The following is a 27,878-nucleotide window of genomic DNA, read 5'->3' as shown; positions in this document are numbered from 1 at the left end:
TAAAAATTTCTGTCGACTGCTGTCCTTGTGAAATTAATTTCAACCACCTTAATTTAGCTCATAGCTGGCAGTAGGACACGCAGTACTTCAGTTGGAACCCCAAAATACCATCTTACCAATGAAGTTCTTCATTTGAAGGGGACAATAGTTACTCCACTGCAACAAAAACAAAACATCCAAAGGAAGCTGATTAATTTTAAATCAAATTTCATTGCCAGAGTTAATGACACACTTCTAACCCTCCTCTCTGTCCACCCCTTCTGCAGCACCCAATGGTGGGGTTGTAGGACAGAGGTGCCCCTGACTTGGTGTTCATTCGAAATTTCACCCAGAAAGAGGCTGGATATGGGAACTGGAAAGACCCAGTATATTAAAAAGATGGTCAAAAGGCCTAATTTGTTCAGTATTTTTAAATTGCGGAGGAAGAGAGTAAGACCAGAGAATTTGGGAATAGAATATTGAAATCTCTTTAACTCTCCTCCATATTGGGCCATAATGCATATTGTAACACACTGACCATCTTCCTCAACTGAGCTTGACTAATGAAAATGAAAATGGTTGTTGAACATGGGGCCCTCCTTTACTGTATGGATGCAACAAGAAAATCAATATTGTTAGAACATTTTACAGAAACTTTCCTGAGGTAATTAGAAACCCACGAAGAAAATGAAAATGTGCGTCTAGAAATTCTGCTGGTGGACATTTTAAGTGCATTCCCCTTACACTGAGTTTTAGTGAAATATTTCATACAGACAGAGGAATGGGAAAATGTTATGTCAGTGTGAATAAAAATGTTGGGTGTGTTCCTAAATCCCAATATTGTGACTTAATTTGAATATAGTTGATTGGAAATTGGCCAGCATTTCTGCAAACCCAAACAAAACATCTGGATTGGGCTCTAAATGGATGGAAATCTAATTAATGATCTCCACTTAATTTTTAAAAATCTAGTCTCGATCCATATACTAATATGTTAAAATCTTTTGTTTTCAAATATATTTGCTGCAGAATGGCTTTGATTTCAGTGGATCGCACGCCGCACTATACAAAGACAAGCTTTGGAGCAGATGCCAACCCTTTGAAATTCTACTCCACCACATATTCCACATCGTATGGTAAGAGAATGCAAGGAAGTCTGTCGTAGTGCTGAGGGTCCTTTTGGAAATTTGAGAGCTTGATGTAAGAATCTGCAGTTGAACCACCAGCCCATAAATCTGACACCTTCTGAGAAAGTTAATGATCTAAAGTAGTTTCGCAACCATATCATGCCAAGTGCAAAGATGTTTAGACTTTAGGTCGTACAAATTCCCAAATTGCTGAAGGTAGTCTTGGACTGAAAGGGATCTCAGGTTAAGAGACTGAATAGTGTGACTGGGCCTGCAAGGAGTTCAAGTCCAGCCCAGGTTAATGGGCACAAATGTCTTCGGTTACCATGATTTTAAGGTTCCGATGTGAAATAGTGAAAAGGTTATTTTACTGCACACCTACACCTTTGTCCTATGGTGCCATGTAAATGGAAGTGAAACTTGGTTGTTTTCCTCAGTGAGTCCCACATCACAAAGCCCATTCTCCAGCCACCCATTCCATCCCTCTCACTGGCCACAGTCTCAGGCTGAACTGAACTAATTGTCTTCTTTGACCCTGAGGTGAACTTCTGATTTTAAGCTTTTCCATCACAAAGATTGCCTACTTCAATCTCTGTCCCTGCCTCAGCTTCTCAGCTGCTGAGACGTGGAATCATGCATTTGGGAGTTGAAGCCCAGAGCAATTCTCCCGCTATATTATGATTCCTCCCTGGGTTAGATATTAATTTTGATTAGATTAGATTACCTACAATATGGAAGCATACTTCAGCCCAACAAGTCCACACCGACCCTCCAAAGAGTAACCCACCCAGACCCATTCCCCAACTCTATTTTTATCCCTGACTAATGCACCTAACACTACAGGCAGTTTAGCATGGCTAATTCACCTGATCTGCACATCTCTGGATTGTGGGAAGAAACCAGAGCACCCAGAAGAAACCCGTGCAGACACGGGGAGAACATGCACAGTCCGCACAGACAGTCACCTGAGGCTGAAATCGAACCTTGGATCCTTGGTGCTATGAGGCAGCAGTGCTAATCACTGAGCTACTATGCCACCCCATCCTGTGAAATATTGTGGATGTTTTGAGATTTGCATTTAAGTGTTGTTTGCTGTGGTTACTACATTTTTTGACACATATTTGCTGGGAAAGTTTTGTAAGCTTCTCCTGATCTCATTTCGTACCTTTATGTAGCTGTTTACAGCATTTCTCTATAGTTTCACTGATCTCCCTCCAGAGGATCTCTGAGGAAATGCCAGTCAGGTTTTGTTGAACCAAGAATAGGAGAGCCCACGAATATGTCAATAGTTGCAGATACCTCCCAGAAATGTGCCCATATTTACAAAGAGTACTTCCTGTAGAAACTTTGAAAATTATTTGCATAAATCTGTGCTGCATGGATGAAAAAAGTGTTCATGATTAGACTGAAGAAGTACATATTACTCATGGGAGTTTGCTCGGCTTCATAACTCTACAAGGAACAGCTGGCTCCCTCTTTAAAAATAAACTCCTTAAGCTATTTTTTAAATATTGAAGACCTTAGACTCCAGATGGTAGGCGCTTGCCCTCTGTGTTGGCAATTGACAAATGTTTAATGTAATACTTGGAATACTGAGTCAGCTCTTTTTCAGGAGGTCAGCTTTTTAATGACTTGTGTATTGTGAAATTATGAGTATTTTATTAATTATCTGTCTATCTAGGTAAATCTTTAAGATTGTTACCTCAATGGTAATTTGCTAAGTGTATGCAGTATCATATCTTGCACTGGAGTATATAATCCCAGGAATGGAGGGGGAGGGGGAACGAAGGCTCCATGTTCAACTCTAATCATGTACTGACCTTGCCTCTGTGAAAATACTGAACCAGTTTCAATCAAAGTCAACAACAACATTGTCTGCAATAACCACAGTGCATTTTTCATTCATAACTTCCTTGACATTTCAGCAACTATTGGCATCGTCTAACATAATTCTTTTCTGATGTTTATGCTTTATTGTCCTACGTGGTCTTTTCTTGATTCTTTAACTAATCACATCATAGTCAAAATATTTGGAGAAATGACTACGCCCCCTGCCCCCCCATGTTATTACGTTTTGAACCTAGCATGGAACTATTTGTGATCCTTCTGAAAACCACTTATTCATTTTATACTGCCCCTTGGGGGACATCATCCAAAATGACATATGTCATTGACATCTGTTTCTCTGCCAATTCTCTCAAACTCTCTGCTATTTGTGCTCTCTGACTACTCGTTTAATATCCAACCATACTTTGGCTGCAGTTCCCTCCAGTTAAACACTGAAAAGATCAAGCTCATCCTTTTTTATCCTCAATCTGCACCTTTGTCTCTCCCTTGTCACTATCTCAGATTGAACTAAATTGTTTGCAACATTGATGTCAAGTTTGACTCTGAATTAAGACTGTGCCAGCTCTTTTGCCATGTCAGCTATCTGACACAAAGACAGTCTTCTTTGACTTCCAAAGCATATTCACCTTCTTGACCTATGCTTTGCCACACTAGCTGCTCAAGGTCTCATCCATGCCTTTGACAACTCTAAATGCAACCAATTCAGTTCTATTTAATGCCTTCTTATGACCTCTCTTTACTTCTGCAGCGCCCCCCCTCCCCCCCCCCGGTCCCATCCGAAAGCTATGAAACTACCCTTTTGCTATTCCATCATTTCCTCACCAGAACCAGAATTTTCTGGACTTTGGTAAAACTCATGTATTTGCCTAAGTTTTAGTCACCTCTCTTACTATCCCTTTCTTTGCCTCAGTATCCAGTTTTGGAGGATGATGTCTCCATGAGACATAGGATATTATTGCTAAATGAGGTAGAAGTGACCTGTACAAGAAGAACGGATTGCACCTAAATTGGAAGGGGACTAATTTACTGGCAGAGAGATTTGCAAGGACTGCTCGGGATGATTTAAACTAGTAAGGTGGGGGGAATAGTGAGGTAAGTGAGATAGTGAGGAAAGAAATCAATCTGAGATTGGTACAGTTGAGAATAAAGGTGAGTCAAACAGTCAGGGCAGAAAGGGACAAAGCAGAGAACAAGGTAGGACTGATAAATTAAACTGCATTTATTTCAATACAAGAGGCCTAACAGGGAAGGCAGATGAACTTAAGGCACAGTTAGGAACATGGGACTGGGATATCATAGCAATTATAGAAACATGGTTCAGGGATGGAAAGGACTGTCAGCTTAATTTGTGTCCTGTGGCATTTTTGATAAGGGATAGCATTACAGCTGTACTGAGGGAGAATATTCCAGGAAATACATCCAGGGAAGTTATTTGTATGGGACTGAAATAAAAGAGGGATGATCATCTTATTGGGATGGTATTATAGACCCCCTAATAGTCAGAGGGAAATTGAGAAACAGATTTGTAAGGAGATCTCAGTTATCTGTAAGATTGTAGGGTGGTTATGTTAAGGGATTTTAACTTTCCAGACATAGACTGGGACTCCATAGTGTTAAGGGTTTAGATGGAGAGGAATTTAAGTGTGTACAAGAAAATTTTCTGATTCAGTATGTGGATGTACCTACTAGAGAAGGTGCAAAACTTGACCTACTCTTGGGAAATAAGTCAGGGCAGGTGATTGAGGTGTCAGTGGGGGGGACACTTTGGGGCCAGTGACCGTAATTCTATTAGATTTAAAATAATGATGGAAAAGGATAGACCAGATCTAAAAGGTGATGTTCTAAATTGGAGAAAGGCCAATTTTGATGGTATTAGGCAAGAACTTTCAAAAGCTGATTGGGTGCAGATGTTCACAGGTAAAGGGATGGCTGGAAAATGGGAAGCCTTCGGAAATGAGATAACGAGAATCCAGAGAAAGTGTATTCCTGTCAGGGTGAAAAGGAAGGTTGGCTGGTATAGGGAATGCTGGATGACAAAAGAAATTGAGGTTTTGGTTAAGAAAAAGAAGGAAGCATATTTCAGGTATAGACAGGCTGGATTGAATGAATCCTTAGAAGAGTATAAAGGCAGTAGGAGTATACTTAAGAGGGAAATCAGGAAAAAGGGGACATAAGATAGCTTTGGTAAGTAGAGTTAAGGAGAATCCAAAGCGTTTTTACAAAGACATTAAGGACAAAAGGGTAACTAGGGAGAGAATAGGGCCCCTCAAAGGTCAGCCAGGTGGCCTTTGTGTGCAGCTGCAGGAGGTGGTAGAGATACTAAACGAGTATTTTGGATCAGTATTTACTGTGGAAAAGGACATGGAAGATATAGAATGTGGGGAAATAGATTGTGACATCTTGAAAAATGTCCATATTACAGAGGAGGAAGTGCTGGATGTCTTGAAATGCATAAAAGTGAATAAATCTCCAGGACCTGATCAGGTGTACCCTAGAACTCTGTTTGTAGCTAGGGAAGTGATTGCTGGCCCTCTTACTAAGATATTTATCATCGATAGTCACAGGTGAGGTGCCGGAAGACTGGAGGTTGGCTAACATGGCACTACTATTTACGAAAGGTGGTAAAGACAAGCCAGGAAACTGTAGACCAGTGAGCCTGACGTCAGTGCTTGGAGGGATTCCTGAGGGACAGGATGTACATGTATTTGGAAAGGCAAGGACTGATAGGGATAGTCAACATGGGAAATCATGTCTCACAAACTTGATTGAGTTTTTTGAAGAAGTAACATAGAGGATTGATGTGGGCAGAGCGGTAGATGTGATCTATATGGACTTCAGTAAGGCATTTAACAAAGTTCCCCATGGGAGACTGGTTAGCAAGGTTAGAGCTCATGGAAAACAGAGAGAACTAGTAATTTAGATACAGAATAGGCTCAAAGGTAGAAGACAGAGGGTGGTGGTGGAGGGTTGTTTTTCAGACTGGAGGCTTGTGACCAGTGGAGTGCCACAAGGATGGGTGCTGCATCTACTACCTTTCATCATTTATATAAATGATTTGGATATGAACATAAGAGGTATAGTTAGTAAGTTTGCAGATGACACCAAATTTGGAGTTGTAGTGGACAGCGAAGAAGGTTACCTCAGATTACAAGGGGATCTTGATCAGATGGGTCAATGGACTGAGGGGTGGCAGTTAGATTTTAATTTAGATAAATGTGAGGTGCTGCATTTTGGGAAAGCAAATCTTAGCAGGACTTATACACTTAATGGTCAGGTCCTAGAGAGTGTTGCTGAACAAAGAAATCATGGAATGCAGGTTCATAGCTCCTTGAAAGTGGAGTTGCAGGTGGATAGGATAATGAAGAAGGCGTTTGGTATGCTTTCCTTTATTGTTCAGAGTATTGAGTACAGGAGTTGGGAAGTCATGTTGCGGCTATACAGGACATTGGTTAGGCCACTGTTGGAATATTGCATATAATTCTGGTCTCCTTCCTATCGGAAAGATATTGTGAGACTTGAAAAGGTTCAGAAAAGCTTTGCAAGGTGTTGCCAGGGTTGGCAGATTTGAGCTATAAGGAAAGGTTGAATAGGCTAGGGCTGTTTTCCCTGGACAGTCAGAGGCTAATGGGTGACCTTATAGAGGTTTACAAAATTATGAGGGACATGGATAGGATAAATCAACAAAGTCTTTTCCCTGGGGTCGGGGAGTCCAGAACAAGAGGGCATAGTTTTAGGGTGAGAAGGGAAAGGTATGAAAGGGACCTAAGGGGCAACTGTTTCACTCAGAGGGTGGTATGTGTATGGAATGAGCTGCCAGAGGATGTGGTGGAGGCTGGTACAAATGCAACTTTTAAAAGCATCTGGATGGGTATATGAATAGGAGGGGTTTGGAGGGATATGGGGTAGGTGCTGGTAGGTGGGACTAGAATGGTTTGGGATATCTGGTCAACATGGATGAGTTGGACTGAAGGGTCTGTTTCCATGCTGTACATCTCTCTGACTCCATGACTTTAAATTCCTGCAGGCTTCTGCATCCTGATCTTTTAATTGGATGGAGATCAAGATTTGCGTGAATTCCCATTGTTGATTTGTTATCCAGAGACTATAATAAAGTTTGCACTTCAATGTCCAGTAGGACTCAGTTTGACCATGGAACCACTGCTTGCTGATACTCACTAATACTTGAAGAAAGACTGTGTGGGTGAAATATTGGAGGGATTGGCAGTTACTATGGAATTAAGAATCAGAACTACCAGAGGTGTGGAGACTAAAATTTACATAATCTTCACCTCCCACATTGCCATTGTTGTAAAATCTGTTGCAGCATTAGGAGAACAATAAGATAGAATTTTCCTTTTTGGCTCAATAACTTTTAGCCTACAGAAGTTTTAAGAACTTTCTGTTCTGTTTCTGTTGTACTTAACCTCTATTATTTGAAGATGTGTTGCTATCGCTTGTCAAGTCAGCTCCAATGCCTTCTCACCAGGGGAAAAAAAGCGGTGATTTTAGCACTTAGCATCATTAGTGCACACCTAGATACTGTCAACCTATAAATCACACATTGTTGTCTATTAGAGTTGTGGGCCATGAGTGCACAATTTAAGCATTCCCAGCAGGCATGGATTTAATGGGTTTATTATTAATATCACACATTATTTCAGTTTATTAGTGAGATGATGGAAAGATGATCAAATCATTTATAATGCTTAAACTGTACTTGAAAAGAATACTTCAGCTTGCATCTCTCACACTGGCTCAGTGGTTAACACCGCTGCCCCACAGCACCAGGGGCCCAGGTTCAATTCCAGCCTCAGGTGACTGTCTGTGTGGAGTTTGCACATTCCCCCCGCGTCTGTGTGGGTTTCCTCCGGGTGCTCCGATTTCCTCCCACAGTCCGAAGGGGAGAGGGAAATAGTCCAGTGTGGACTGGTTGGCCTGAAGGGCCTGTTTCCATGCTGTAGAGAATCTAATCTAATCCAGTGGAAGGGATACAGAAATGAGATTATTCTGGCCCAAATTAGAACCTTTATCTGAAAGTCTACTGATTGGCACCAATTCCGGTCATGGAAAAGTTTACAATATGCCAAACAGAGGAGACTTAATTAAGCTGGAAACAGAGCAAAGAATCAAGGATCAGATTTCTAACACAAACCATGATGTATTTGTGTTCCAGGTCGTGAAAGATTTGAACCAAGAAAATGTGAGGAGTTTGGGTCTGGATATGTAACCAATCAAAGACCAGTTTTATGCTACTCATCATCTTTAGACAGATTAGACAATCCAATTCTCGGGTAAGAGAGATTTTCTCAGAATGGCTAATTGGAAAACCTGTCAGGACACTACAGTGCGCTTCAATCAAAGGGGACAGATATAGAGGGGACAATACAATCTCTGTTTTCTCTTTAGCTTGTTTTCTCTGCTCAGATCATGTTGCAAAAGTGAGAGTGTGTTCGTAAGGGAAATGGGCTAGATGGGATGGGGGTGGATGTTTTTGTGCGATAACTTCACATAAGTTGAATGAGGTAAGACTCTTGGTTGCCCCTGTGCCTCTGACTCTTGATTAGTTCTCCAAGCCAGATTTTAGGCAACTCGGAGCCAAATTCCAAACTAAGTTTGGGAGCGTGTCTTGGAGGCCATTGAAGGATGCGCGCAGATTCATTTTTGTAAAGTTTGGTTTATAGTAACTAAATAAATTAGTGGCTATCTTGTCTTCTTTTAAGTGACGTGACCATTCCTATTTATCACAAAATTTGCGTACTTACATGAATAATGTGACATAAGACACACCTTTCTCTATGTAGTAATCTTTAATTTCTTCTGAATTGTTTTTAACAGTAGATTCCTCCGTCTGCATTTAGAATAGAAATTATCAATGCAAACTTGTTTTTCACATATAATCCCTTGGTTGGTTCATAGAATTACCATGTGACCAGTTAATTTGGGCTATTTTCATGATAAATTTGAAGTTAGAAAATTATAACATAATTATATAAGAATAAAAGGTTCCATATGTTAGCTATAGGCAAGAGATAGGATTGACACGTATTTAGAGAGGCAAGGACTGATTATGGATAGCCAGAATGGTTTTGTAGTAGGAAATCATCTCTTACAAACTTGATTGAAGATTTGGAGAACATAACCAAAAAGAGCTTAGGGCAGCATGGTAGATGTTGTCTACATGGGCTTCAGTAAAACCTTTGACAAGGTTCTGCATGGTAGACTGATTAGTAAAGTTAGAGCACATGAGATTCAGGGAGAGCTTGCCAACAAACCATAAAATTGGCTTGACTCTAGGAGACAAAAAGTGATGATGGAGGGTTAGTTTTTGGACTAGAGTCCTGTGACCAGCAGTGTTTCATAGGCATCTGTGTTGAGTCCACAGTTATTTGTCATTTACATAAACAATTTGGATGAGCATTTAGGAGGCATGGTTAGTAATTTTATGGATGACACCAACATTTGTGGTATAATGGACGGTGAAGAATGTTACCTAAGATTACAAAGGGATCTTGATCAATTGGGCCAATGGCTGAGGAGTGGCAGATGGTATTTAATTTGAAGAAATGAGAGGTATTACATTTTGGTAAGATTAACAAGAGCAGGACTTATACAGTTAATGGTGGAGCCCTGGGTAGTGTAGTCGAATAGAGAGATCTTTGGGCTCAGATACATAGTTCTTTGAAAGTTATGTCACAGATTGGTAGGGTGGTTAAGATGGTGTTTGGCATCCTTGCCTTCATTGGTCTGTGCATTGTGTATAGGAGTTGGGACGTTATGTTGAGCTTGAACAGGACATTGGTGAGTACTGTATACAGTTCTGGTCGTTCTGATATAGGAAGGATATAATTAAATGTAGAGGGTTCAGAAAAGATTTACAAGGATGTTGCAAGGACTGGAGGGTTTGAGTTATAAGGAGAGGCTGGACAGCTGGGACATTTTTCACTGGACCGTATGAGGTTGAGGGTGACCTTACAGATATTTATAAAATCATGAGATGGATGGTTAAGCTGAAGAGCAAAGATCTTTTCCACAGGTTGGGGGAGTCCAAAACTAGAGGGAATAATTTTGAGATAAGAGGAGAAAAAGTTAAAAGGGACCTGAGGGGCAACCTTTTCATTCAAAGTGTGGTTCGCAGGTGGAATGAACTGCCAGAGGAAGTGATGGTTGCATTGACAGTTACAACATTTAAAATACATTTGGACAAGTACATGAATAGGAAGGATTTAGAGGGATATGGGCCAAATGCAGCCAAGTGGGCCTAGTCTAGTTTGGGAAATTTGATCTGAAGGGTCTGTTACTGTGCTGTGTGACTCTTTGACTCAGAGGGTTTTATTAGAACAATTTGCTCAACTAGCTCTAGCATCTGTATTCAAAATTAGAAATCTGAAACTAGACGTAATGCAATTAATTGCCCTGTGATTGATTAATACTCCAGAGATTTTTTTATTTAGAGCTCAGCATGGCATAGTAATTCTGTATGCCCGAAATACACAGAAAATTTCTGCTGTCCAGTATATGAATTGGGCAAATTGCAGCAAATCCTTCAGATGATATTTTGCACTCCTTTACAATATAACTACAGTCCTCACTATCTCCTATCCACTCAGACCTGGGCAGGTGAATTGAATGTGTGCATCATTTCCAGAGAGAAAAAAGGGCCATGTAAGTAATGTCTAATTGTACGTCCACTTCAGTGTGTTGGTTTGGTAGTGTCTCAGGACTTTGAGTTCATTGAAATTTTAATTATTACCAATGAGAGTGATGTTGGACAATATCTTTTATAATGTACAGTCTTGAGTTCAGCCATGTCTTACAGAATGGGGAGCTTAATGCTGGACATTAACATCAGCATTCAATAAAGAGCAAGAAACAATGTAATTTCTGTCAAGTTTCATGGAGGTGAGTTTAATGATACCATCATCCCAAACTCTAGCTGGATTCACTCATTCACTGTAGACAGACATTCTCACTGCTACTAGGATATCCTGGGGCCTCTGATGTTTGTGCCTTATGTAAAGGCTATTTCCCACTTGCTCAAGAGCTGGCAGTCCAGAGCTACCCTGCATGGTTGAGGATAATTATCCTGAGCATGGCAGACAACGTGGAATTGGTGCACCAATTTGTGGACAGAGATTTGGGGGTCCTGATGGATGGAGTGGTGCAGGGGACGGACGCCCACTTCCTCAAGGAGTGGTAGAGGAGGGCATGGCACCAGTCCCTGCCAGCCTGGTCCAAGGTTGCCATCTGAGCTTTCTGTACAGTCAAGACAAATGCCCATCATTGCTGAAAGAGAGTTATAGAGTCTTAGAGTCATATAGCATGGAAACAGACTTTTGGTCCAAACAGTCCTTGCTGAACACAATCCCAAACTAAACTAGTCCCATCTGCCTGATCCTGGCCCATATCCCTCCAAAACTTTCCTATTCATATAGGTAAAAACAATGACTGCAGATGCTGGAAACCAGATTCTGGATTAGAGTGGTGCTAGAAAAGCACAGCAGTTCAGGCAGCATCCGAGGAGCAGGAAAATCAGTGCCTTTTAAATGTTGTAATTGTATCCGCATCCACCACATCCTCAGCAAGTTCATTCCACTCACGAACCACCCTCTGTGTAAAAAAAATGACCTCATGTCTTTTTTAAGTCTCTCTCCTCTCAGCTTAAAAATGTACCCCCTGGTCTTAAAATTCCCCATTTTGGGAAAAAGACAACTATCATCAACTCTATCGCTACCTCTCATTATTTTATCAGGTCAATGATTTTCTCTGCACTCTTGGAATAATTGCCATCATCTTTTCTCTGCTACCACATCCATTGCCCACCAAGAATCATGCTCTACCACTGCTACTGTTGCTTGCAACATCTTCCCTCATACACTTTCAGGTCTGCAATAGACCTTAGTGCCAAGAGTTCAGGCCCTATGGGCATAAAAATAAGCAACATAACTGCTGTTCCCACACTTGCCTGATTTCCAGCTACAGACATATATACTGGCCTGTCAATTAATGCTAGCAGAGTGAGCTTGGAGGTCAACTAGGTGAGTTTAAGGATGGATGTGTTGTATGGGCAGGGCCAGCTCCCTGCATTGCATCATCATCATCATCCTTTAGAATTGAGGGAAATAACAGTGCTTACCCTTTGGTCTGGTAAAGCAGAGGAAGACCACTTCTGGTCCAATTAAAAGAGTTTTTTGTAGTTAATAAGGTATAGTTTATTACCTTTTAGAAAATAGTGACAGGTAATATTAACATTAACGTAGGGGAGAGGGTGGGTGGAGATGTTAAATGAGTAATTTGTCAGTATGTCTGGAACCGTTTTTAAAAACAAATACTGGTATGAGTGGTATCCTTGGGGTGATAATGGAAATTTGTTTACAGTAAAGAAGTTTTATGAGCAGACAGAGTAAACATTTAAGAACATCTTGTGTTAAGATTAGATTAGATTACTTACAGTGTGGAAACAGGCTCTTCGGCCCAACAAGTCCAAACTGACCTGCTGAAGCGCAACCTACCCATACCCTACATTTTCCCCTTGACCTAACATACAGGCAATTTAGCATGGCCAATTCACCTAACCTGCACATTTTTGGACTGTGGGAGGAAACCCACACAGACACGGAGAATGTGCAAACTCCACACAGACAGTCACCTGAGGCAGGAATTGAACCCAGGTCTCTGGTGGTATGAGGTAGCAGTGCTAGCCACTGTGCCACTGTGACGCTTAGAAAGATTTTCTGTTTTTGTTTTGCTTGGGGGGGAAAGCTTTTGGATTTAGTTTATAGACATCCTGGTTTAAGTTAGATGTATGAAACAGCTTCTCCCAGAGAAAGAAATTAGTTTAGACTAGTTAAGAAATAGATTAGCTTAGTTTAATGGCTTTAGTTGAAAGTATAGAAGAAAAGTCTTTGGGTAGACGTCTTTGGGAGAATTATTCAAAGCTCAATTGTGTGGCTCATCAAGAAAGAGGCTACCATACTGTCAATAGTGGGCATTGGAGGAAACAGCTAAGTTTAATCTATAACTGTGATAAATAAGCAATCCAGTGCTTGCTGTGGCATTTTGATAACGTTGGAATAGATGAGATTGTATTTTTACTGTTTCAAACACATTGTGTTATATTTAAATCACTTGGTCATTCTGAATTATCTTTATTTTGTTTGCGTAATAAACTCCTATTTTATTGTTTAAACCAAATCTGCAGTATTTATTTCAGTGAAAGCCCAATTCATAAATTTATAAAATGATATGATCTACCAAGCCAGACTTCAATCTGGGATCTAACTTGTTCCATAATAATATCAGCTAGGATTACAACAAATTAGCTGTTTTGCTTAATTAATAGTATAGAACATAGAATATTACGGTGCAGTACAGGCCCTTCAGCCCTCGATGTTGCGCTGACCTGTGGAACCAATCTGAAGTCTGTCTATCCTACACTATTCCATTTTCACCCATATGTTTATCCAATGACCATTTAAATACCCTTATAGTTGGCAAGTCTACTACTGTTGCAGGTATGCCGTTCCATGCCCCTACTACTTTCTGAATAAAGAAACTACCTCTGACATCTATCACCCCTCAATTTAAAGCTATCTCTGATCATGCTAGCTATCACCATCCCAGGAAAAAGGCTCTCACTGTCCACCCTATCTAACCCTCTGATTACCTTATATATCTCAATTAAATCACCTTTCAAACTTTTTCTCTCTAAGAAAAACAGCCTCAGGTCCTTCAGCCTTTCCTCATAAGACCTTCCCTCCAGATCAGGCAATATCTTAGTAAATTTCCTCTAAACCCTTTCCAAAGCTTCCACATCCTCCCTATAATGCTGTGACAAGAACTGTACCCAATACTCCAAGTGCAGCCTTACCAGAGTTTTGTACAGCTGCAGCATGACATTATGGCTCTCGAACTCGATCCCTCTACAAATAAAAGCTAACGCACCAAATGCCTTCTTAACATCCCTGTCAACCTGGGTGGCAACTTTCAGGGATCTATGTACATGGACACTGAGATCTCTCTGAGGTCTCCCTGTTCATCTATCCTACCAAGAATCTTACCATTAGCTCAGCACTCTTTATTTCTGTTGCTCCTTCCAAATTGTGTATTTATTTGTCTGTGACAGACATAGTGCTACTAAATAAATGGCCGCCTCATAATTCACAACGGGTGTTTATTAAACTGAGGCAGTGTAGTGTATGTCATTTCTGCAAATAATGTCCCAATTTCTCAGGCATTTTCACAGTGATAGTCTCTTGGCCAGTGCTCACATCTTGCTCTGAACTTGTTTCACATTTCCTCTTTTACAAAATATCAGAAGATTGGCCAAATAAAGAAGCAGTTTGTAAATTTGTTTTATGTGGAGAGATGATTAATTTCCTATCTGCAAAGCTGGGAAAAGAGATAGATTCCTGTGATCAATATTCCTTCCAAACTACATAGTTGTGCAGCCATGCAGCAGTGCTGAGCTGAGAGCGCAAGGGACAAACAGGCTGCTGACATGAAGTGACCCCTTTAAGATGTGGGGTTATGGGGACATCTTAAAGAGACTGGAAATACAAAACCACATGCTGTGAAGAAAAATGAAAGTGACCATTATTTTTGATGTTTTCCTTTGTTTTCTTTGAAGATGATTTCTAATCACCCTGTTCAGGGGTGTCAATACACACCTCTGAATCAGGCAGGAGTTGCATTCGGACATTGTGGGACTGACACTACTACTGTGCCATAAGAGCCCGATGCATTCTTCATTACTTAGGGTTTGTGCAAGGGATGTGAGTGTCCCTGGTAAAGCCAGAATTTGTTGACCATCCCTGACTAAAACTGGAAATTGAAGGAAATAAACAGTAGTACAAAGGATAAGTAAGTTATCCTCTGGCATACTTTGTTTTTTGGGGGGTTTCCACATGGCCTGTACACATGAATCAACAGATAGTGGAGTAAACTGATATTACTCCATCCCCAATAGACAGACGTACCGAAGAATGGGCTGCAACACCATTCTGGAAGTCAGAAGAAGGCGAATATCAATTGCTGTATGCATTTGTCTTTCTGTTGTTGTGGTTCTGTTCGCCGAGCTGGGAGTTTTTGTTGCAAACGTTTCGTCCCCTTTCTAGTGACATCCTCAGTGCTTGGGAGCCTCCTGTGAAGCGCTTCTGTGCTGATTCCTCCGGCATTTATAGTGGTGTGTCTCTGCCGCTTCCGGTTGTCAGTTGCTGTCTGCTGCAGTGGCCGGTATATTGGGTCTAGGTTGATGCGTCCATTGAGAGAATTTGTGGATGTGTGCCATGCCTCTAGGAATTCCCTGGATGTTCTCTGTTTGGCTTGCCCTATAATAGTGGTGTTGTCCCAATCGAATTCATGTTGTTTGTCATCTGAGTGTGTGAATACTAAGGATAGCTGGTTGTGTCGTTTCGTGGCTAATTGGTGTTCATGGATGCGGGTTGTTAGCTGTCTTCCTGTTTGTCCTATGTAGTGTTTTGTGCAGTCCTTGCATGGGATTTTGTACCATGAGCAAAACCAACATAGTGTACAAAATCCCATGCAAGGACTGCATAAAGCGCTACATAGGACAAACAGGAAGACAGCTAACAACCCGCATCCATGAACACCAACTAGCCACGAAATGACATGACCAGCTATCCTTAGTAGCCACACACTCAGATGACAAACAACATGAGTTCGATTGGGACAACACCACTATTATAGGGCAAGCCAAACAGAGAACAGCCAGGGAATTCCTAGAGGCATGGCACTCATCCACAGATTCAATCAATAAGCACATCGACCTAGACCCAATATACCGGCCACTGCAACTGACAACCGAAAGCGGCAGAGACAAGTCACTATAAATGCCGGAGGAATCAGCACAGAAGCACTTCACAGGAGGCTCCCAAGCACTGAGGATGTCACTAGAAAGGAGACGAAACGTTTGCAACAAAAGCTTCCAGCTCGGTGAACAGAACCACAACAACAAGCACCCGAGCTACAACTCTTCTCACAAACTTTGAATTTGTCTTTCTTCCAAGCATCAGAGAAGAAAGTCTTCAGATTGTTGTTTGGGGTAGGGGTCAAGTGGTGGGAGGGAGTGAGTGAAAGGTGGGGATGAAGGGCAGGTTGCTGAGAGGGGGAGTTACTGGTGGGGCTGTGTTGGGAACCATGTAGAAAGGATGAAAATCAGTGACTCTGTTCCAAAACCCACATGAAAACAAGTCTTGTGCAATGCTGAACCATAAAAATCTGGAAGGCCTTAGGTTGCATTACAAAATCCACATAAGAGCAAAGAGTAGGAGTGAGCCATCAGTCCAATCAGCCCGCTCCCCCTTTTAATAAGTTTGTGGAGATCTTAATGTAATCTACATTGCTGCCTATCCCTGATGAACTTTCACCCCCTTGCTTACCAAGAATGTATCCACCTCTGCCTTAAATATAATCACAGACTCTGCTTCCACTATCTTTTTGTGGAGAGAGTTCCAAAGACTCTCAATCCTCTCTCTCACTGACCTGTGCAGCAAACCAGTTTTTGGCAGAATGTCTTGCCCTCAGTGCCTCTCTAGCTGAGTGGAGTTGGGTGTTCTGTAGGAAATACAGGAGGGCCTGGGGAGATAAAGAATTCCCACTCCAGCCCCTGCTCCTAAATATAATTCCCATGCTGTTCAAAGTGCATTTATGTTGGGAGTAGATGACAATACGATTGGGTTTCAGTAGTGAATAGTTACAAATAACTATGGAATGACCAACTCCCTTCAGGGGATGGAGGAATGATATGAAAGGATGGAGATGAAAACTTGTTATATTTAATATAAATGTTTGCATTTTTACCTTTAGGCAGCTTTTACGAGATAACTATAATTCAATAACCAAGAAGGACTTTGTGAAGTATGATCGCCCGAATGGCAAAGAAGACTTTCCTCACAAGTTGCATTCTGTTGGCAGTGGATTTATGCGGAAAAAACCACTGAACTTTCCATACCTCAAAGATGTAAGAAAATAGTTAAGAGGATTAAAGTTTTGAGCTATGGAGCCTGGTTTTATAATGGATTACGCTGTGCCCTTTTATTCTTGAAGCCTGAGTTCAAATGCGGTGAAATTCACAGACAGAAGTCGTAATGTAAAATTCATTAACAGAAGTAAATAATCCCAACCTAGCATGAAGTTTTTGACATTTCAGGATTGTTTACAAACTGAAAATGGTCACTGTGGGGAATAAAAGCAAGTGACACTGGGACATAAGAAGCTCCTTGCTGAAGTTTGGAGCTGATGTACATTGCTGTTGTGAGGAAGAATTCTACTCTGCATTTAGTACATTAAACCTGACCTGGAGTTGGTTGGTATCAAAACTGAACCCATTTATATGGATTCAGTTAAATTATTCAGAGTAAGTTTGAAAGGAAGCAAGGACATCAGTGTAAGGACATAAATGTAGAACTAGGATGGATGCTCGCAACTGCTTCCTTTTGCAGAGACACTTTGCACAGTTTGTGAGATTGTCATTCTCGCATTGTGAGAATCAAAGGAAATTTTCAGTAAGATAATGGCTGATCCATTTGTTGCTTGAGCTTCACTTTCCTGTCTGATCTACAACCCTTGACTCCCTTGGGGACAAAACTTGTTTTACTAAATATATTCAATGCTTGCGGCACCACTTTATATTTGTAGCAAAGAATTCTAAAGTGCAATTCCTCCTCATTTCTGTCCCAAATGGGAAACCACTTATTTTTAAATTATGTCCCTAGTATAGATTCCTGATTCCACCCAAGGAAACATGCCTTCTCAGAACCTAACCAGTCAGGGCTATTCACAATCTTATATGTTTCCATAAGTCATCTCTCATTCTTCTAAGTGCCACTAAGTACTAAGGCTCACCCTATTCAACCTTTTCTCATTCACCTGCTTTGTGAACCTTCTCTGAACTGCTTCCAATATAGCAAGATCAAACTGTACACTGCACTCAAGGTCTCATCAGTTCCTTATTCAGATGTATCAAAGCTTCCCCACTTTTATACTACATCATCCTTGCAAGAAATGTCAATAATCCATTTGCCTCCCTAATTGTGAATATGCTCTTCTTGTGATTCACGTGCATGAACATTTGGATCCCTTGGTACTGCAGCATTCTGCAGTCTTTCACCATTTAAAGAATACCTTGCTTTAATTATTCTTTCCACAAAATTAGTCAACCTCCCATTTTCTCACATAATATTTCACCTGTCATTTTTTTGCTGACTCACCGAACCAATCTACATCCCTTTCAAAGTCTTTGTACCTCCCTCACATTTTGCTTTCCTGTACTGTTTGGTGTTGTCAGCAAATTGGTTGAAATATGGACAGTCTATTCATTCACACAAATATGAATTGTAAATAATTGAGACCCTAGCATTAATTCCTGTGATATTTCACTAGTTAAAGCTTATTAACTTGAAAATTACCCATCTATGCTGGCTTTCTGTCTCCTGTTATTTAGCCAAATCTCTCTTAATATATTACCATGACCCTCATGATTTTGTAAACCTCTATAAGATCATCTCTTAGCATCTGACGCACCAGGGAAGACAGCCCCAGCCTATTCAGCCTCTCCCCATAGCTCAAATCCTCCAACCCTGGCAACCTCCTTGCAAATCTTTTCTGAACCCTTTCAGGTTTCACAACATCCCTCCAACAGAAAGGAGACCAGAATTGCAAGCAATATTCCAAAAGTGGCCTAACCAACATCCTGTACAGTCGCAACATAACCCCCCAACTCTTATACGCAATGCTCTGACCAATAAAGGAAAGCTTACCAATCACCTTCTTCACTATCCTATCTACCTGTGACTCTAATTTCAAGGAAATATGAACCTGCATTCCAAGATCTCTTTGTTCAGCAATACTCCCTAGGACCTTACAATTAAGTGTATAAGTCCTGTTAAGATTTGCTTTCCCAAAATGCAGCACCTTGCATTTATCTAAATTACACTCCATCTGCCACTTCTCAGCCCATTGGCCCATCTGATCAAGATCCCATTGTAATCTGAGGTAACCTTCTTCACTGTCCATTGCACCTCTAATTTCGGTGTCATTTGCAAACTTACTAACTATACCTTCCATGTTCACATCCAAATATTTTATATACATGATGAAAAGTAATGGACCCAGCACCGATCCGTGTGGTACTCCATTGGTCACAGGCCTCCAGTCGAAAAACAACCCTCCACCACCACCCTCTGTCTTCTACCCTTGAGCCAGTTCTGTATCCAAATGGCTAGTTCTCCTGTATTCCATGAGATCTAACCATGCTAAGCAGTTTCCCATGGGGAACCTCGTCAAAAGCCTCACTAAAGTCCATATAGATTACATCCACTGCTGCTCTGCCCTCATCAATCTTCTTTGTTACTTCAAGAAACTCAATCAAGTTTGTGAGACACGATTTCCCATACACAAAGCCATGTTGACTGTACCTAATCAGTTTTTGCCTTTCCAAATACGTGTAAAGTCTGTCCCTCAGGATTCTCTCCAACGACTTGCCTACCACTGACACTAGGCTGACTGGTTTATAGTTCCCTGGCTTGTCCTTACCACCTTTCTTAAATAGTGGTACATTGTTAGCCAACCTCCAGTCTTCCAGCACCTTACCTGTTACTATCGATGATAACAAACATCTCAGCAAGTGGCCCAACAATCACTTCCCTAGCTTCCCACAGAGTACTGGAGTACACCTGATCAGCTCCTGGGGGTTTATCTACCTTTTAAGCATTTCAAGACATCTAGCATCTCCTCCTCTGTAATATGGACAGTTTTCAAGGTGTCACCATCTATGTCCCGACATTCTGTATCTTCCATGACTTTATCCACAGTTAGCACTGATGCAAAATACTTGAATACAGAATTTCTGATTCAATCTAACCATTAAGATCTTGAAAGAACACTAAATGGGGTTATTAACAGAGAGGAAACAAATGTTTGTTTGCTTATTCTAAATGATGCTTTCCAACAGAGTTTATTACTTATTTAACGTTTTTGTGGTTGCCTAGGGTAGAAAGCTTATAATTTCAGACACCTCCTCCAACACATTCCTTACTATTTTATGCTAATTCATCCTGCAATCAATGATTTAGGTTTCAGATGTCATAAGTTGGAAGCTGGACATAACAACAGGTTTATGCTAAGCTGGAATCATTTTATAGGTCAGCAATAACCAATTGTCATACAGCTTAGATTCACTCACAAAGGTAAGTGGATCAAACATTTCAGTTGCAAACTGTAACTTATACTGATGCACTTGGAGGGTGTCTATGTATGCTTAGTGTAGTGAGTGTAACAAAGTCAGCCAAGTGGGCCTCATACAATGGGTTCCCTTAGTTGGACTGTTAATCTGGGTCAATCAGGGTGTTTTGGCTGACAGATGAAAAGCAGCCTCGTCAGAGGTCCTGTTCAGTGTGAGAGTTGGCTCTGTGGGAGCTGGATCAGTGTCAAGGACTATGCACGTGTTAGTAAAGAGTGACTCGATGATGGGATACCTGCCTTTGTGGAGTTATTTCAGTCAGCGTTACAGCACCAGTAAAATTGTATGAGTGCTTAGCACAAATCAGCTGTATAAGAGCAACAGGTTGACAGGCATTGCCCTTGCGGAACGCACTTGTTTTAAATGCTACAGGAGATGATCCTAACCTGGCAGCTTCTGCCATTTTTTGCATCTTCCCAGACCTTTTGAGTGTTGCAATCAGTGTGACGCTGGCTGCCTTGCAGGAGAGTTGCTCTTGATATCCTCCAGGGAGGGTTCCTTCACGTGGTGAACAGAGCAACATTCTTGCAGCCATCTCATGCAGAGCATATTCACTGCATAGCCTATCAAATAGAATATTTGCTCACAACACACTTCATCACTTGTCTGTAGCTTTTCTGTTTTCTACCTTCATACTTGTTTTGGTTGTCATTGGTTTTGACAGTCATTTTCTTACCTCAGATTGTTTTTGGAAAGGCAGAAAGATAATTTTTGCATATGCACTCCCTTTTTAATAGGTGAACCATCTTTGCATCCATAATGTATGTACTAATAATCTGTCATACATCTCCTTTACATTTTAATAGCAATCCTAGTAGAGCTGTTGACATGTAATTTCTCACCATACCAACTTCCAAGTTCAAGGTTTCATACATACTGGAGGAATGTGGAGTTAGACTGACCTTGAAAACATAGTAATTGTTGAACATACCTTGTGTATGTGAAATCAAATTTGCTACCTTCTCCTACAATCTGCAGTTGCATTGCAAAACTGGTTTCAACACCACCATGTAAGGAACACTAAAGCGAAACAGAATATCATTTTGATGGCTGCACATGTTAATACATTGCTGGCTGAACACATTGAAGTGCAATACACATACCCACAGTGATTAAAAGATTTGCTCAGATTTTTCTGCTGGAAGCAAGTCTCAGGAAAGCTCATAGATGGTTTTCTTGTATTGTTGAGCCTATCATTTCTTGCCTTCTAAAGAGTTCACGCTTTAAGACTGGTAAGAGCTTAGGGGCATACAGCAGAAATCATCAGCATAAAGGCACCCACAGGCTGCAAATCCTTTGATATGACATTCTGTGAGAAGTTTGCCGCACTTTGCTCAATTAATCTCTGCAAGTAGAATTTATTAACTTCATAAGGAAAAATAACAGTCAAGAAAATTCAAATTATTCCATTTAATCTAGTTATCATCTGTGTTAGAGGGAAAAACTGACTAAAGTTCTTTGATTTAAATTCAGCCTTTCTCATATTCACTCCAAAAATATGCATCAAATAACTGTCATCAATAGAGAGAAGGAAAGAATAGTATAACCATGGGAATATGCATCATCGAAGGATTTTTGTCAAGGTTCTTACTAGAAAGTGAGAGCACTTGTTTAAATTGTTTAAATTTCATCTGCACTTCCATTCCCTAGTTAATGAAACAATCTCGGAATGATAGAAAAAAGATGCCTAATGATGTATTTGTCTTGGATACTATTTGATCCAATTGATTCCTAGCATTAGGCTTCAGTTGAGACATCCTAGGATTTGTGATAGCAATATCACATTGGTGATGAGATGTCTTCAATATAAGGATAGGCTATAGAAGTGGAAATACTTGCACTGGAGAAAAAAAAATCATCCATGGTTTCATCTTACTAAAGTATTTTGTATTTCATCATACAAAGTCACAAGTTGTAAAATAGAAGCTAGAATGCAAGAGTAGAGACATACTGCTGAGGCTGTATATCTGACCAGATGTTCCAACTCTGGTCAAGACCACATTTGGGATATTGTGAGCAGTATTGAGCACTGTATCCAAGGAACGATATGCTGGCCTTGGAGGAGGTTTACAAGAATGATTCTGGGGATCTGTACTCGATGGAATTTAGAAGGATGAGGGATGATCTTTTTGAAACTTATAAAACACTGAGAGGTCTTGATGTGGAGAAGATGTTGCCACTAGTAGGGGAGACTAGGACCTGAGAACACAGCCTTAGGTTGAAGGGATGACTCTTTGGAACTGAGATGAAGAGGAATTTCTTTAGTCAGAGGGTGGTGAATCTGTGGAACCGGTGCCGCAAAAAGCTGTGGAAGCCAAGTCATTGAGTATATTTAAGAGAGAGATAGATAGGTTCTTGATTTGTAAGGGGATTGAGGGTTATGGGAGAAGGCAGGAGAAGAGGGCGAATTTGACAAACATACCAGCCATGATTGAATGTTAGAGCTGACTCATTGGACTGAATGGCCTAATTCTGCTCCTATATCTGATGGTCTTATGTTCTTATAATAATGGAGAAATATGGGTTGAAACTGAGTAGAAGCAAGGTAACAAAGTCAAGGTAAGGATTTAACTACATTTGAGTGACGGTACTGAACAGACTCTGCAGATGCAGGTCAGGATGTTTAACTGAAAAGAAAGGATGTTGGAGATGAAAAGCTGGAATAATGCACCGAGTTTTGATTCTTTGGAGCTGGCAGAAAATAAAAACGGAAATTAATGGAAATGATCAGGAGTTACGATTACATCAGTGGAGACAGATTAGGGTAACTCGTCAGGTCCATGACCTTTGCTGGAAGTTAATTTTCTCCACAAAAAAACTGCCTGACCTGCTAAACATTTCCAACTTTTTTTTTTGTTTTTATTTCAGATTTTCAGTATGCCTTTGGGAGTGGCTGGTTCGATCAGAAGACCTCTTCTGGTCCTACACATTCCTGTGACGTTATGTTCCCGATCAAATCACACAGAACAAATGCATACAAGACTTGATGCATGTGCAATTAATTGAAGCATTGTATTATGGGGTTTATCAGTGTGATGTTTTTTCAAATTTAAACCTGCTAGGGAGAAAGTCTATAACTAAAAATTATTCTTAATGGTCTTCATCTCTTGGGCTAATCTAGACAGTTGACTAAATTGTAAGCTATTGTGAATAAGTGAGCTCAAATTAAGTCAAATATTTAACACATTTTCATCATGCAGATGAAAGAAGCCCATATTGACACAAAGGACCATGGACCATCTTCTATCACAGGGATTGAACCTAAACACATACCCTTACTTCAACAAATTCAACCACGGGACCCAGTGATGCAAGAGAATGGAGGTTATGTAAGTACAATAAGTCATTGGTGGATGACTGATACTATTTATTGAATTCAAATGATTCCTTTCCTGGCTATTTTCCAAATATCTCTCAGACTAGGTGCATCATCACTTGTTGTTCAATCACACAACTTTTTTAAAATTATGAATGGCAAAATCTGAAATGTAAGAGTAAAAAATGAGGTCTGCAGATGCTAGAGATCACAGCTGAAAATGTGTTGCTGGTCAAAGCACAGCAGGCCAGGCAGCATCTCAGGAATAGGGAATTCGACGTTTCGAGCATAAGCCCTTCATCAGGAATGAGAGAGAGTAGCCAAGCAGGCTAAGATAAAAGGTAGGGAGGAGGGACTTGGGGGAGGGGCGATGGAGGTGGGATAGGTGGAAGGAGGTCAAGGTGAGGGTGATAGGCCGGAGTGGGGTGGGGGCGGAGAGGTCAGTAAGGAGATTGCAGGTTAGGAGGGCGGTGCTGAGTTGAGGGAACCGACTGAGACAAGGTGGGGGGAGGGGAAACGAGGAAACTGGAGAAATCTGAATTCATACCTTGTGGTTGGAGGGTTCCCAGGCGGAAGATGAGGCGCTCCTCCTCCAGCCGTCGTGTTGTTATGTTCTGCCGGTGGAGGAGTCCAAGGACCTGCATGTCCTCGATGGAGTGGGAGGGAGAGTTAAAGTGTTGAGCCACGGGGTGGTTGGGTTGGTTGGTCCGGGCGGCCCAGAGGTGTTCTTTGAAGCGTTCCGCAAGTAAGCGGCCTCAGGTCATGTGGGTGTGCTTCATTTTCTTGCCCATATCTCCGGAGTAGCTCTTGAGCCTACCCTCTTCAACCTATCAGTTAAAATCTGGGGCAATGGTTCATTTAGTAGCATCATTTCTGGCACTTGTACATTGATTTGCCTCAATTCCCTCGGACCAGGCTGGATTGTGGGCCAATACCTGTGCAGTATATGGGCCATTATTTATTCACTGATATTAATAAAGGATGCCGTACAGACCCTGTAGATAGCAGCTCAGACTACTGCCTGCCTTGGGGAAAACAATTCCCTCGATATTCATTTTTAACATTTCTGCATCAGTGTAGAATGGATCAACCATGGGTTGCAGGATATTATTTTCTAATATTTTCATGAACTTAATTGACACACAATGCAACAGCTTTTACTAGAAAGGAAGTAGCAACTGTTCATAGCATGTTTTCTAGTGATTACAACTGATGACAAAGAATTAACCGAGTTCACTGGGAGAAAAAGAATCATGGAGCCACACAGCATAACAACAGGCCATTCAGCCCACATGTCTAAGCCAAACAGCAAACATCAAACTGTGCTAATCCCATTTACCTGCACTTGGTCCATAGCCCACTCTGCCCTGGCATTTAAAGTGCTCAACCAGATGTTTGTTAAATGTTTTGAGAGGACCTGCCTCCACCACCCTCTCAGGCAGCATAATCCATTTTGTTCACCAACTTCTGCAAGAATTGTTTTTTATTTTCTTGTAAGTCACTTACTCCTCACCTGAAACTCATGCCCTCTGGCCTCAGATATGTCTGTCATGGGGAAGAGATTCTCATGCCTTACTCTGTCTTTGCCTCTCATAATTTTGAATACATCAAGCAGATCCCCCCTCAGCCTCCTCTGCTCAAAGGAAAACAAACCCTGCCTATCCAGTTTCTCCTCACAACTGAGACTTTTCATCCAGGGTAATATCCTGGCAAATCTCCTGTACACACTCTCCAGTGCAATCACGTCCTTCTGATAGTGAGGTTACCAAAACTGCAAACAGTATTCCATCTGTGGCCTAACCAATGTTTTATATATCCTGTCCAGACATCACATATGTTTCTCCTGAAAACCCTTCAGGCTTTAAATGGTATTCTTTTAGATCTGCTGTTGAATCACCATCCATTATACGGGTTGATTTAAACACCAAAGAATGTCTCATCAATTTCAGGCATTGCTTCACTATCTCTGCAACTGTCAGTATTGTTTCTTGTCATTTGCTTCGATTTCATAGATTATAAATGCTGTCTTCAGTTTTGCTCAGACATATGGTTCTCTTTCCAAATGTTCTGGAGAATAAGCAAAACTATTTTGTAACTTGATTTTGGTCAAGCTAACAGCTCTGTGATCTTTTATCAAGGAATCAAAGGTTTCAAATTTATCTCCTTTTAAAGAAGTTACTGAAAATTCACAAGAAAATTTCAGGCGTCTTCAGCTCACCAAGATTTCGTAATCTGTGCAAGAGCTTCGGGTTAGAAATTCAACTTTAGTTGACTTTGACATCCATGAAATTCTCTATCAATTCCTAATTATTTATTTCTTCTCTGAAGGCAGTGATTCATACAATAACATGTCACATAATAACAGTTCAGTTCCATAGGTACCATCAGTACTTCAGTACTGTATCTCAATGATTCTTTCCACTTTGCAGACCTGGGCAGTGAACACTGGGAATCTGTTCAATGATGGATGTATCATAGCTAAGATTTATTTTGGCTTCATCCTTCATCTCATGTTTGTGCTGTTTCTCAAAAAGGTCACTGGTTACTAATGAAAAGAGTAAACCTTTTATTTCCACTTCCTATTTCAGAAACACTAATTATTACCCTCTCACTGATGCTCTGGCTGAGACCCGTATACACAACTTAAACTGAAGTTGGAATAATTTTTGAACATGTTTTGATGTCACCTTACTACATGGTACATACACCCATTAAAATGATCAGTAAACTAGAACTCCAATCAATTTGTGTACCTTATAATTTTTTGTCAAATAGTTAAGTATTGAGAGTATTTTGTGGTGCGTGGCATAATACCCTCCTTTTTTATTTTGTGGTATGTGATAATGTATCTCACACTTTTAAAAGAAATATTTTATTGAGAAAAAATTTTAAATTTTTCCAAAATTTCAAAATCACTACAAAACAGTGTAACAATTTTACAATATAGCAATAATAACAGTAAACAAGCTATTACTCCACAAAGTTACATGCATCTTATAACAAGAAAATTAAAAGTGGGCACTCAGCCTGTCCCATCCATACTTTAACCCTAAGCACACCGGTAAAAAAAAATATATAATCTCCCCGCCTCCCCCAACTGCCCCCACCCCATCCCATTCTAAGAGAAAGAAACAAAAAAGAAATGATGTGAAAAAAAAGTATAATGGGAGGGGAGAGAGAAGGGAGAAGAGAGAGAAAAAGAAAAAACAATTAAGACCTCCATATATTAAAAAGAAAATCCGACATGCAGATAAACCAGGCAAGCAAACTACAGAGAAAAACAAAGTAAACATTATTGTCCAGTCAGCCAGTCTATTTCAAAGTATCCAGGAAGTCCTTTGCCTTTTCCAGTGAGTCAAAATTAAGCACAGACCCTCTGTGGCTGAAACGTAATAACCTGGATATCTTACGGAATACTGGGTATTCAAGTTCCTCAGCCACCTCTTTACCTCGTTGAAAGCCTTCCTCTTGCAGATCACGGCTGAAGAAAAGTCTTGGAAAAGCATAATTCGTGATCCTTTGTGGATCCTTCCCCAGTGTTCTTGAGGCTTCCAGCAGCATTTGCTTATCTCTTTAGTGCTGGGGTTGCACTAGGACCAGGCAGGGACGCTGGTTCAATCCAGGCTTGCACACTACAGGTGGGCCCACTCGATTCACCACCCGGCCTGTCTCGACTTTCAGCTTCAAAGCCTCCAGGAGCCATTGCTCTGAAAAACTGACAAGCTGGCCTTCCTCCTCCTGTTCTGGCAGCCTGTCTTGGTGGATGTTTTTCCGATGGCCTCGATTTTTGAGGTTGTCAACCTGCTGTACCCCAAGGCCTGTACCCAACCCGCTGAAGATTCTGCCATGGTTTCAGGGGCCATGGTCCGCTGCTCTACCTCCACGACAAGCTGCCCGAGACGCTGTATCTCCTGGTCATGCTTCTGCAGCATGGCCGAGATCGGTTCCAGCCTGGTCTGGGTCTCTTATATCACTGAATTAATCTTCTCTCGGAGTTTCACAAACTCTGAGACCAGGCTCTGCTCCACAGGAACGTCCCTGGGAGCGCTCCTGGAGACCAACGCCACGGCTGTGGGTGTGTCCGTTACTGCGGGGGGGGGGGGGGTGCCCTGCTTGTTGTGATCCTCATGGTCCTTTTCTTTTAGTCATTTTTCTAATTCCCTTAAACTGACACATGGCAATTCTGGAGGTCAAAAACTATTGATTTCTACCACATTAAGTAATAAAGTGAGGGTGAGTGCACCACCTTGGGTTCTGGTGCAGAGCTCAGCAGGGCAGACCTACCGTATCGCCGCCATCTTGAATTCCCCAATGTATCTCACACTTAAATATAGAACAGCCAAAGATTGGC

The 27,878-nt window shown here is 41.1% G+C and overlaps 1 protein-coding gene across 4 annotated transcripts in view; it reads left to right on the top strand.

The window, feature by feature from the left end:
• The window catches only part of saxo4 (stabilizer of axonemal microtubules 4), a 153,111-nt gene that overhangs the window by 15,878 nt on the left and 109,355 nt on the right, over positions 1–27,878 (top strand). For 3 of the 4 annotated variants that reach the window (XM_060838848.1, XM_060838851.1, XM_060838849.1), the window contains 4 exons: positions 1,009–1,115; positions 8,128–8,245; positions 16,779–16,932; positions 23,412–23,540. In XM_060838848.1, coding sequence (XP_060694831.1) covers positions 1,010–1,115; positions 8,128–8,245; positions 16,779–16,932; positions 23,412–23,540 — 507 coding nt within the window. In that variant the 5' untranslated portion in view covers position 1,009. The remainder of the gene's footprint in view (positions 1–1,008; positions 1,116–8,127; positions 8,246–16,778; positions 16,933–23,411; positions 23,541–27,878) is intronic. The other variant, XM_060838852.1, reaches the window with a different exon arrangement.

The sequence above is a fragment of the Hemiscyllium ocellatum genome, chromosome 18, assembly GCF_020745735.1.
Source record: "Hemiscyllium ocellatum isolate sHemOce1 chromosome 18, sHemOce1.pat.X.cur, whole genome shotgun sequence".
Lineage (NCBI taxonomy): Eukaryota > Metazoa > Chordata > Chondrichthyes > Orectolobiformes > Hemiscylliidae > Hemiscyllium > Hemiscyllium ocellatum.
The sequence above is the reverse complement of the archived record's forward strand: the minus strand, read 5'-3'. Positions and strand labels throughout refer to the sequence as shown.